We start from the raw sequence: 12,585 nt of genomic DNA on the forward strand, positions 1-12,585 counted from the left end.
TTATTGGGTGGCTTCGAATTTTTTGTTTTTTTCTACACAGTCGCTTCAAGAAAGGACTCCCCTTTTTCTATAAAGCAAGGGCGGATTCAGGCGGGGGCGTGGCGGGCGTGCGCCCCCTAAATTTTGCAAAGTATGGATTGTATACCCACTTTAGAAGAATATTTCGATAATTTTGCCACCACCCCCTCCCACACCTAAAATTCTGGATCCGCCCCTGCAAATATCTATTTATGTTTTAATTATTTAGTTCATATTCCTTTATAATTTTACTTATTTTCGCATATTTAATGTGTTCTTGTTCATAGCTATACGATTTTACTATTACAGCAGTTTATACATGATGCATAGCAAAATCGTATGGATAAGAGCTAGAACACACTAAATATGTTGACCCACCAGCGGAAAATAAGTTAAAAATTAAATGATTAAAGACTATTTATTAAAAAATGAAAACATAAAAAATTATATTGATATATAGAAAAGTGGGCAATTCCCCAAGCACCTCTGAGCAAGACGGGACATACATGTTCAATGAAAGATCTCACTATATCAATGACCAACATGTCGTCTAAATTCGCCCTAATTTACAGATAAATCCGGATGTGTTTCATAGTTGAACGATATTTGTCTTGTATATTACTTTGATGTTTTCCGGTTTCACAATTTGGCAGATTTTTTCGAACAGCAAAGATTTTCATCTAAGCATGATACATTAGTGCTTATCCTCTGTACGACTTTGTTTATATATAGCGCAAGAAAACAAAACACCATTAAGGAACTGTGCCTGGATGTATAAAGACGAATTACAAACCAATGCTTTTTTACTGGTAAAGAATATTATGTTTAAGGTTCATCATAACAAACGGACAAATATGGTTGTATTTACATGCCAAAAACTACTCTTAGTACAGACTTACCTGTCCAGTTGGAACAGTTTTAATGCCTGGCATCCACTAGATATATAAAAGTTAAATGCATTTTGTGTTTCAGAAAGATAAAATCTCTTTTGGATTTTGATGGGCATTTTTTTTTCCCTTCAAAGGCTTCATGCAGAAGGTGTAAAAATTAACTAAGTTGTGATACAACTTTGAGATGCTCCCTCTCAGGTAAAAACTGTATTGTATTGTATTGATTGTCCTTGATTGGCATGGACAACAGGTATCTACACAACTATAGGTGAGTTAAAGGGTTTAACTGAGTGGACAGTATCAAAGTAATTCGCTCAGGTGTTTGTTTATTTTTTCACCTTCTGCAGAAAGGAAAAAAAATGCCCATCAAAAACCAAAAAAGATTATATCTTTCTGAAACACAAAATGCATTTAACTTTTATATATCTAGTGGATGCTAAGTCTGTACTCAGAGTAGTTTTTGACGTGTAAATACAGCCATATTTGTCCGTTTGTTATGATGAACCTTAACATCTTGAATAATAAAATTTATAGACTGGCATACACACGTTATGATGGAACTTAAAAAAAACACATTCAACAAAAACAGTTACAAACAAAACAACGAAGCACACACCTGCACAAATGAAATTTGTAAGGTCATAGCAATAATATTGGAAATTGTTGACCAACCTACAGAAAGCCCTGAAAGTGTTACCAATCAGACAATCTGATTAACAATAGTGTCTTGTTCACTAAGTTAGTGTAATGGTGGTCACTTTGTTTACTTGTTAATTATACTATTTCGTTGGGGAACTTGGTTATTGTAGTATTATTTATAGTTCCGTAACTCTTTCTTCCAAGACCGGCCATGTAATTATTCTTGTCAGGACTTCTTGCATGTGCCTGACATCCGGATCGGCAGGGCTCGTTGTCCCTAGGAACTATAAGTATGACGTCACTCACCGGGTTCAGGGCAGTCTACATCTTAGGATTTGAAATGAGCAGACGCTCATCCTTTGGGCTCTTCGATATGGAACCTCTATTTATACGACAAGTAGACTAGCCGCCACCGTATTTGTATAAGTACTGAATATTTCTTGTATTCAACCATAACTTATATATGTCTTTTGAATAAACATTTTGTTTATATCTACGTGGTTTTATAGTTTGTCAAATATCCCAGAACTTGGGTAGACAACGGAAAGACAACGAAGTTCGAGTAGGAAACTTCACTCCCGTTATATTACATATAGATCAACACTATATCATTGATGATGCAAGGTTTGTACCAACTACCATTGCATCATCAATGAGTTATCTATGATGATGTTAGTTTCATTTCTTGTCTAGTAAATGTCTTGAAAATAGCAATAACATCCACGTTAAAATCTTTTGAGAGTTCCCATCAAAATAGATTCATTTAACCTCAATTCTTTTCAAATAATATAGGAACTATTTGCGCATGCTCATGAATATGATGAAATAATAAGTAAAAATATCATATTGCGTAAGATTTTGAGGCTATTCTGGAACAAAATTTATGTATCTTGCCACTAGTCATGTCTTATTGGAACTCTTCACTAACTTTTAAAACGATACCCAGTCAGGCCAGAGTACAATGATGAGAAAAAACTAAGGCATGATGATCATGTGATCAAATGTGAACCAATTCAAACAACTAAACCAGATAACAGATTTATGTTAAAACAATAAGCCAAAATCAAATATTGCCTGCAGCAACCACTAATTTACAGATTCCTGACTTTGGAAAGGCGTAGTATGCACATTAAAAGATGGTACATACATTTTTTCCATCAAGTATTTAATTTCCCTTCTCCACAATTTGTTAAAAATTCTCTCAATATTCTTCACTTTTGTTGCACCATGCTTTTTTGTGTTTTGCACTCCCCTTTATTTTTTAAAATTTTCTATGGAAAACTCTAACAATGTTAACAACAATCGACATTTCATTAGTATCAGATAATATTTTTTTTATATTAATTAGTATTACTTGCCTTTCAGTTTGAGATATATATAACCTGTCAACCTGGATGTCGATGATATGATAGCGGCCTGTGACACCCAGGACTTTGTCCCTTTTGGCCGGGAATTTTGCCGACGTCATCCTGGGAAGTTTCAGCTACAGGTTCAGAATGCAGTACAGGCTGAGCATGGCTTACCACTACTTAAATCATTCAGGGATATATCTATACAGGAAAATAACAAGGTAAGAATAATGTTGTTATAAAATAGCAGAACATTCATATTTTTGTAATATTCTTATTAGCACATTGTGAGTTTTAATATAATAAGTGGGAAAATAATTATGTTAACCTTATTTTTGGTGATTTTTGTTGCTGTTTTATCATAAAGTTTTTAGTATTTTGTCGTTTTTGTACAATGTCATGTACTGCAAATGTTGTAAATGTTTGCTAATTTTAGATTTGCTAAATTTTGATTGCCTAATTAATATTTGTCATGTTTGTTGTAACAAAATTACTAAGATGTTTCTTTCTTTCTTGAAAAAAATTGAAGTAACATTTTGCAATCAATATCAAATTTCCAGCCATTGCTTGTGAAGGCTAAATCATGGATAAAAAAGACTCTTACTACTTTCAAATCTGAAAAAAAAACTGAAGTGAAGAGGTTATATTTCCATGAACATATATATAAATTTGTGGTTTTCTGTAACCCTTTAAAGCATACAACAAATAAAAATCAATTCACACTGCAGCAACTAAATCATGATTTGAAACGCAAGCGAAGAGGTAACCAACACCATATAATTTAGTGATCAACAATTTGGGAGAACATTGGCATTCATTTGTTCACATTATTTGTCATTTCATTTAGGCTGTTAGTGACAAAACAAAAAAGTTAATTTATACATGTATATTAAGACTGTAATTTTTATACGACCGCAAAAAAATTTTGTGGTCGTATATTGGTATGACGTTGGCGTCGTCGTCGTCGTCGTCCGGCGTCGTCGTCGTCGTCCAGCGTCGTCGTCCGAATACATATTGGTTTTCGCACTCTAACTTTAGTTTAAGTGAATGGATCTTTTTGAAATTTGACCATAAGGTTAAATACCACAAAAGGAAGGTTGGGATTGATTTTGGGGGTTATGGTACCAACAGTTAAGGAATTAGGGGCCAAAAATGAGCATTTTCTAGTTTCCAGACAATAACTGTGGAACGGTGTATGGATCTCTCTGAAATTATACTACAAGTTTCCATACCACAAAGGGATGGTTAGGATTTGCTTTGGGGGGTTATGGCTCAAACCGTTTAGGAATTAGGGGCAAAAAAGGGGGAAAAACAAGGTTGTCCTGGTTAATGGACAAATACTTTAGTACAAAACATAATTTAAAGCAGTGTAAGGGAGATAAATCAAATACATCATTGAAATTATCTCCCTTACACTGCTTTTAAATTATGTATAAAGTAATGGTTAATGAACAATAAAGATAATTTAAAACAGTGTAAGGGAGGTAATCCAAATACAACGTTTTGGTTACTTCCCTTACACTGCTTTTAAATTATGTTTAAAGAAATACATATTTATAAAGGAAGACCAGTAAAAATATCTGCAAATGTTGCATTTTTTTTTTTTACAAAAAATCCATATGAAAGATTTGACACTATATTTTTAATTCTATTATAAAATAGATTAAGTTAGCACTATGGTAAATTTAAATGGGTAATTATGGTTGCCAACTCCATTGGAAATTTGAATTGAGATTATGACCATATCTTGAGGGAAAGAATTTTTTTGGGGAAAAAAGGGGGGGGGATAAAAAGAAATTGTGGGGGGTCAATTTTTTCTCATTTCAGATTTCAGAAATTATAAAAAGAATTATTCTTCAAATATTATTTTTTTTTCAAATTTCAAATATTGAAAAATTTCAAGAAGTAATCTTTAATTGCACAGTATGGCGCATTAGATTTGTAAAATCTTTGATCACATTTATTTATTTGTTATGCCGAATCTAACAGTGTATTTAGATTTTTAATTTTGGGTCCAGTTTTCAAATTCGTCTACATTAAGGTCCAAAGGGTCCAAAATTAAACTTTGTTTGATTTTAGCAAAAATTGAATACATGAGGTTCTTTGATATGCTGAATCTAAACATGTACTTAGATTTTTGATTTTTGGCCCAGTTTTCAAGTTGGTCCAAATTGGGGTCCAAAATTAAACTTTGTTTGATTTCAACAAAAATTGAATATATGGGGTTCTTTGATATGCTGAATCTAACCGTGTATTTAGATTTTTTATTTGTGGACCCCGTTATCAAATTGGTTCATATTGAGGTCAAAAGGGTCCAAAATTAAACTTTGTTTGATTTCATCTAAAATTGAATTATTGGGGTTCTTTGATATTCCAAATCTAACCGTGTATTTAGATTTTTAATTTTGGGTCCTGTTTTTTAAATTGGTCTACATTAAGGTCCAAAGGGTCCAAAATTAAACTTAGTTTGATTTTAACAAAAATTGAATTCTTGGGGTTCTTTGATATGCTGAATCTAAACATGTGTTTAGATTTTTGATTATGGGCCCAGTTTTCAAGTTGGTCCAAGATAGGGTCCAGTATTTAAACTTTGTTTGATTTCAACAAAAATTGAATATATGGGGTTCTTTGATATGCTGAATCTAAACATGTATTTAGATTTTTGATTATGGGCCCAGTTTTCAAGTTGGTCCAAATTGGGGTCCAAAATTAAACTTTGTTTGATTTCAACAAAAATTGAATATATGAGGTTCTTTGATATGCTGAATCTAACCATGTATTTAGATTTTTTATTTGTGGGCCCCGCTATCAAATTGGTTCATATTGAGGTCAAAAGGGTCTAAAATTAAACTTTGTTTGATTTCATCAAAAATTGAATTATTGGGGTTCTTTGATATGCCAAATCTAACCGTGTTTTTAGATTTTTAATTTGGGTCCCATTTTTTAAAATTGGTCTTCATTGAGGTCCAAAGGGTCCAAAATTAAACTTAGTTTGATTTTAACAAAAATTGAATTCTTAGGGTTCTTTGATATGCTAAATCTAAACATGTGTTTAGATTTTTGATTATGGGCCCAGTTTTCAAGTTGGTCCAAGTTGGGGTCCAAAATTAAACTTTTTTTGATTTCAACAAAAATTGAATATATGGGGTTCTTTGATATGCTGAATCTAACCATGAATTTAGATTTTTTTATTTGTGGGCCCCGCTATCAAATAGGTTCATATTGAGGTCAAAAGGGTCCAAAATTAAACTTTGTTTGAATTCATCAAAAATTGAATTATTGGAGTTCTTTGATATTCCAAATCTAACTGTGTATTTAGATTTTTAATTTTAAGTCCCGTTTTTTAAATTGGTCTACATTAAGGTCCAAAGGGTCCAAAATTAAACTTAGTTTGATTTTAGCAAAAATTGAATTATTGGGGTTCTTTGATATGCTGAATCTAAACATGTGTTTAGATTTTTGGTTATGGGCCCAGTTTTCAAGTTTGTCCAAGTTGGGGTCCAAAATTAAACTTTGTTTGATTTCAACAAAAATTGAAAATATGGGGTTCTTTGATATGCTGAATCTAACCATGTATTTTGATTTTGGACATTGGACCATAATAGGTAAATTAAAAAAATTCAAGTTCTTAGACCACATTCTTTCTGTGTCAGAAACCTATGCTGTGTCAAATATTTAATAACAATCCAAATTCAGAGCTGTATCAAGCTTGAATGTTGTGTCCATACTTGCCCCAACTGTTCAGGGTTCGACCTCTGCGGTCGTATCAAGCTGTGCCCCAGCGAAGCATTTTATTTTTGTTATTTTCAGAAAGAGCAGTGGCATTTCCGACATCATATAGATGACCCAATCGCAACAGAAGAGGAATTTGATGAAGAACTGTATGTGAGTGGTTCCACTGTAGTATGGAGCAAAGGAGGACAGAATGGGGCCAGGACAGTGATGAAGACCTTTACTGTAGAATCTCAGGTGTTACAGGTGAGGACGATAGAATTAAAGACATTTAGGTTAAAATAGCTTGAAATCAAACAGCAGGGATAATATTTGATACCTGTATATTTTATTGCCAATTGTATAAATTTCTATAAGGGAAGAGTAACAGAAATCAATGTACATGTAGCTGTGCAAATCTACTCCTCTTTATCAGACAAAGAACCCCTTGTTTAACTGTTGGAAACCCTGAAAATATAAAATGCTGTGTGTTAATAAAAAGTTTTAACATATTACACTTTCTGTTATATGATCTTCCCTAGTAAATTCTGTCCAAGTAGACGGGTATTAAATTAGTAGATTGTATTAATAATTACATATATGAAAATAAGGAGATGTGGTATGATTGCCAATGAGACAACTATCCACCAAAGTTCAAATGAAGTGGATGTAAGCAATTATAGGCAACTGTACCGCCTTCAACAATGAGAAAAACCCATACCGTATAGCCAGCTATAAAAGGCTTCGACATGAAAAATATGAAACAATTCAATTGAGAAAACTAATGGCCTATTTTATAACAAAACAATTTACGAAAGACAAATATGACAGACATGAACCAACAACAACCACTGAACTACAGGCTCCTGACTTGGGACAGGCACACAAAGAATGTGGCGGGGTTAAACATGTTTGTGAGCGCTTATACTCACTCCGCCCCCATTTTCTGAAGTAAGCGGTTTGTAGTAAAGGGGAAGTTCATCCTTTTGTCCTTCCGTTCAAGTTTTGATAATTTCTCAGAATCTTAACCATATATTGCCATGTTTTTTTATATGAATTATTTTTAGGGTTTCCCTTTGTAAACCATGGAATTTGCAAGGCTTTGGGTAGGGTCTTTTGTGTGCTTTTCTTGCAGTACCTGTCATTTGCCTGTAGTTCATATGAAATGATATCCATTTCTTAGATTTTTAATAATCATTCTTATTAATTTCCTTTTTTGACAGTTGTGATAAATTCAAAGCACTGTCTTACTATATTATTTCAAAGTTTGTGCCATAGTAAGTACCATGAATAAAATGATGATGATTATCAAATAAGATTTATTTTATAATAATACTCAAAATTGACAACAACACTTCAAATGGTCTGCAGTTTTATTATCTAAGGTCTACATGTTTCGCCTGCAAAGCAGGCGTCATCAGGACAATTTATATGTAAAATAATAGGTATGAGTACTCAAAGTGGTACATGGAAAATGACGTGACAATTAATAATGGTAAGTATTGGTAACGTAATGTTGATTGTTATTGTACAAATAAAAATAGAATGATTAAAAATAGATTGAAAACGAAAGTGTTCGAGTTATAAATATATATTGTTATAAAGTTCTATATAATTAGCACACAGTGGTATTACTGGTACATTTATCATTTGTTAAGTCTATTATTGAGGTATGGTTTTTGTTTGAAGTTTTCTCTAAATAACTGTAATTATTCGTAGTATATTGATCCCAGCTTTTGTAGTGATGGTAAGTCTCTGGGTGGTATGTTTTCTTTTCTGTTAAATATCCATGGCTGTTGATTTGGTATTTGTTCCAATCAATTGTTGGGCTGTGATTTTTGTCTCGCCTTGACAGAGTCAAAAAGCGAGACATAGGTATGCTGTTGTCGGCGTCAACAATGTATTAGTTTGTGATTAGGTCTAGTTCATGGTGAACCACTAGTGGTAGGTCAATGATATTTGGTATGCAGTTGTATAAGCATTGGCACATCTCATTACCATGGGGATTATTTGGCCCCGTCCCCTTAGTCCAGGCCATAATCTTGCCGGCGAAATGACGATTTAAGTCACCAAAGAATTTTGAAAATCGCTAAAACTCGCCGGCCGACTGACTTCATAGCGAAGTCAAATTGCTATCAAAATCTGTAAAAGGGAGACAATTTGTGATTGACATGTCTCACAGGTAAAAAAAAATGGCGGCTGACATGGAAAATCAAGATTTTCAAAAACGACCCATGACTAATACTGTAAACGATCAAATTAAATAAATACAACTGCGACTTTGAACATCCTCGGATATAACTTTTAAAACTGTTCAAACGGAATCTGACCGTCTGTTTAAGTAATCGTTTTACGATGATTTTCATCTGAGGATGTTGCGTAATCACGCAGCTGATTTGTTTTATTTTTATTACCTACACGAGTCTATCAATTTTACTATTCGGTAGGTAAAGGGTGAGAATTAACGGTAGATTTATTATATTCATTGAATAAAAATAGAAATATAAAAGGTAGAAAGACAGCTGATGGATAATGTGATTACAAACGTACGACACTCGACCAGATTGTGATCAGCAGTGGATTTTTTCTCATGACCACTTCGTTGATATGGATGATATTTTAAAAAAATGATAGAAATTAGCTCTTTATTGGATAATTAATTTGCGAATGAAAGATATTTTCATTTATAGACTTACAATCTTTAACGATAATCTCAATTTACAACTAACATAAATGTCCTGGACATTCAATAATGTGTTACAAAATAATGACAAATGGTGATATAAATTAATTCCCAGTCATGTGAAATTCATCAGGTAAACTAGGAGTCATATTTTTCTGGAGTTTTAAAAATTAATTGAGGCAGATGCACATGAATTTAATGCATCATAATCTTGGTAATATTACTAGGCTACTCCCTCATGTCCCATTCAACAAATTTTATTTAGAACACATTATGGTATCAATAAATAAATAACAACTATATATTGTCTAAACCTTTTTATTAAGAACTTTCTATATATACATTGTGTACAATAACATATGAAAAAACTGCAAGTATATCTTTTATTGGATATAAAACAATTTCTTTAATGATACATGTAAGCATGAAAACACGATGCAACCGAAACGGTAATGGAATTTCACTTCTCCAAGAAGTTCACCACTTCTCCCTTCTTTATCATGGAAGGAGAAGTCACTTCTCCCTCTTCAAAATCCTAGATTAGGCCCTGCCTTAGTCAAGGTCTATTGACTTTGAAACTTTACTTAGTTTACATGTATTAGTTTGTGATTAGGTAGTTTATTGGAGACCACTAGTGGTAGGTCAATGATATTTGATATGCAGTTGTATTAGCATTGGCATATCTCATTACCATGGGGATTATTTGGCCCCATCCCTCAGTCAAGGTCTATTGACTTTGAAACTTTGCTTAGTTTACATGTATTAGTTTGAGATTAGGTCAGTTTATTGGGAACCACTAATGTTAGGTCAATGATATTAGGTATGCAAATGAAATGCAAGTTTCATTTCCATGGAGATTATATAACCCCACCCCTTAATTATGGTTCATTGACTTTGAAACTTTTACATAGTTTACACGTTAATGTTTGTGTTTAGGTTTGTTTAAAGGGAATGACTTATGAAAAGTCAATGGTATTTGGTTTGCAGTTGTATAAGCATTGGCACATCTCATTTCCATGGAGATTGCTTAGCCCTGTACCTTCAGTCATGGTTCATTAACTTTGAATATTTGCATAACTTGCATTTTAAAGTATTGCTATTTTAGTTTCAACATTTGCAATATCAAAATAACAAATAGGCGAGACATATCTCTGTATTAACAGTTTACGATTACTATTAGATTCAGATAAGTACAGATCACTTTCCAAATTGTTTGGTGTATTGTTCTTTTCCGGGTAGGAACAACCCAGCATACCAAGGTATCCACTTCAGGTATTCTACCAAAACGATTTCACAGGCGTTGGTTCACCAAACGGAGTTTAATCTAAAATTAATGTATTCGTGAACCCCTGCATCAGAAAGGAACCGCCAAGCTAACAGCGCTGACGCCAGCCACCAGCATAGACAATCAAGAAGATTTCCAAGACGCAAAGTACCAAATAGCAGAAAACAGAAAGGACCAAGACTCCAATCCAAATAAAAGAAAAAGAACAGGAACAGAGACCACCACCCCAAATGCTAACGAGCATAGACAAAGAGTGAAGGAAGATAATGTAGCACTCTTCAGAACGTACTGCAAACTAAATGTTAAACTACGATCTACGATTCAACCACAAGTACCAGATACCACCCCTGAATTGTTAAGAAACTGGGAACAAGCACAGTTAAATCACAGAAGAAGTCTAGTAAAACTACTTGCTACTTATTGGGAAGATAGATGTCAAAAAATTATGGAACAGATAGAAGAATTGAAACAAGAATTACAGGAGTCAACTGAGACAGAGGAAATGGAGCACATAACCCAATTAATAGAGTCCAAGAAATTATCCATAGAAAAAGAAATAAATGAAAAACAATTCAGACCACAGCAAAAGTAAACCTCGACATCTCTACCAGTACCACTCACTTTGAATACTTCACAAGATTCGGAAAACAATAGAATAAATAAATCATGCCAAGAAACAGGAAATTCATCAAAAGAAATAAATACAGAAGACTAAAGAAACGTACAGTGAACGATAATACAATTGTAAACCTATCAGAAACATATCTAACGGAAACCCAAAAATCAGTATTAAATAAAGGTCTAAGCTACAGCCCAACAATCCATAACCAAACCGATTTACAATTATTACGAGATACACTGTTGTTTAACCGAAGAATTCGCCTTAAACACCATTTCGGACCAACCACTTTAACTAACCAAGAACCAAGGCCTTTCAAGACCACTAATGCATGGAACCCCCCATCGGGAAAAACAGAGAATTAGATAATTTCCTCAGCATAACAACAGAAGAGATCACCACAGGAACCACTCATAATAAGTACTGGAACGTAAATAAAACAGATATCAAAGCAATAGAAGAATTGAGGAGCAACCCAAATTTAGTAATTAAACCAGCAGATTAAGGAGGAGCAATTGTAATTTTAAACAAAATGATTACCTTCGAGAAGTAGAATAACAACTCTCAGACGAAGAGTTTTACAAACCACTTCCAAAAGATATAAATCATAAAATCGTACAGGAGATTAAAGAATTTATTAAACTGGTACGCTATAACCTACCAACTGATATAACAGATTACTTTTCTTCAAAACAATATAGGACCTATATTTTACTTATTACCAAAAATACATTTAAACTAGGTAACCCCGGAAGACCAATAAGTTCACAAATAGATTCGCCGACCTCAAAACTATCCAAAATAGTAGACCATTACCTTAAACCATTTATTAAACAAGTACCATCCTACATGTACATAAAAGATACAAAGAACTTTCTCATGAAAATAGAAGAATTAAAACAAATACCACCAAATAGCATTCTAACCACAGTTGACATTTCATCTTTATATACAACGATACCACACAGAGAAGGGATTTTAGCCTCAAAAGAACAATTGGACAAACAAGAAACAAAGAAACCTCCAACTTGGATTTTATTGAGATTTATGCACTTTATACTTAAAAAAATTGCTTTAGATTCAATGACAAATATTACCAACAAGTAATGGGAACAAGCATGGGGACCATAATGGCACCAGAATACGCAATCATATTTATGGATAAACTAGAGAGAGAATTTTTGAACACACAGGACCTCAAACCACTTGTGTGGTGGAGGTTAATTGATGACATATGGCCTCACACAAGCGAGGATCTAAATTCCTTCATGGAAAGGCTGAACGAATTCCACCCAACAATAAAATTCACTAGGGAGCAAAATAATGAGTGTATCAACTTCCTTGACACCACCGTAATTAAAGAAATAGATGGAACAATTTATACCACCCTA

At 33.3% G+C, this 12,585-nt stretch overlaps 1 protein-coding gene across 2 annotated transcripts in view; it reads left to right on the forward strand.

Annotated features, from left to right (window-relative positions):
* The first annotated feature begins 657 nt into the window (after nt 1-657).
* LOC127698550 (anaphase-promoting complex subunit 1-like) overlaps nt 658-12,585 on the forward strand; it is a 109,963-nt gene continuing 98,035 nt past the window's right edge. For both annotated transcript variants that reach the window (XM_052202034.1, XM_052202035.1), the window contains exons 1-3: nt 658-827; nt 2,913-3,117; nt 6,707-6,874. In XM_052202034.1, coding sequence (XP_052057994.1) covers nt 2,953-3,117; nt 6,707-6,874 — 333 coding nt within the window. In that variant the 5' untranslated portion in view covers nt 658-827; nt 2,913-2,952. The remainder of the gene's footprint in view (nt 828-2,912; nt 3,118-6,706; nt 6,875-12,585) is intronic.

This window comes from Mytilus californianus, unplaced genomic scaffold (assembly GCF_021869535.1).
Source record: "Mytilus californianus isolate M0D057914Y unplaced genomic scaffold, xbMytCali1.0.p SCAF_4, whole genome shotgun sequence".
NCBI classification, from domain to species: Eukaryota; Metazoa; Mollusca; class Bivalvia; order Mytilida; family Mytilidae; genus Mytilus; species Mytilus californianus.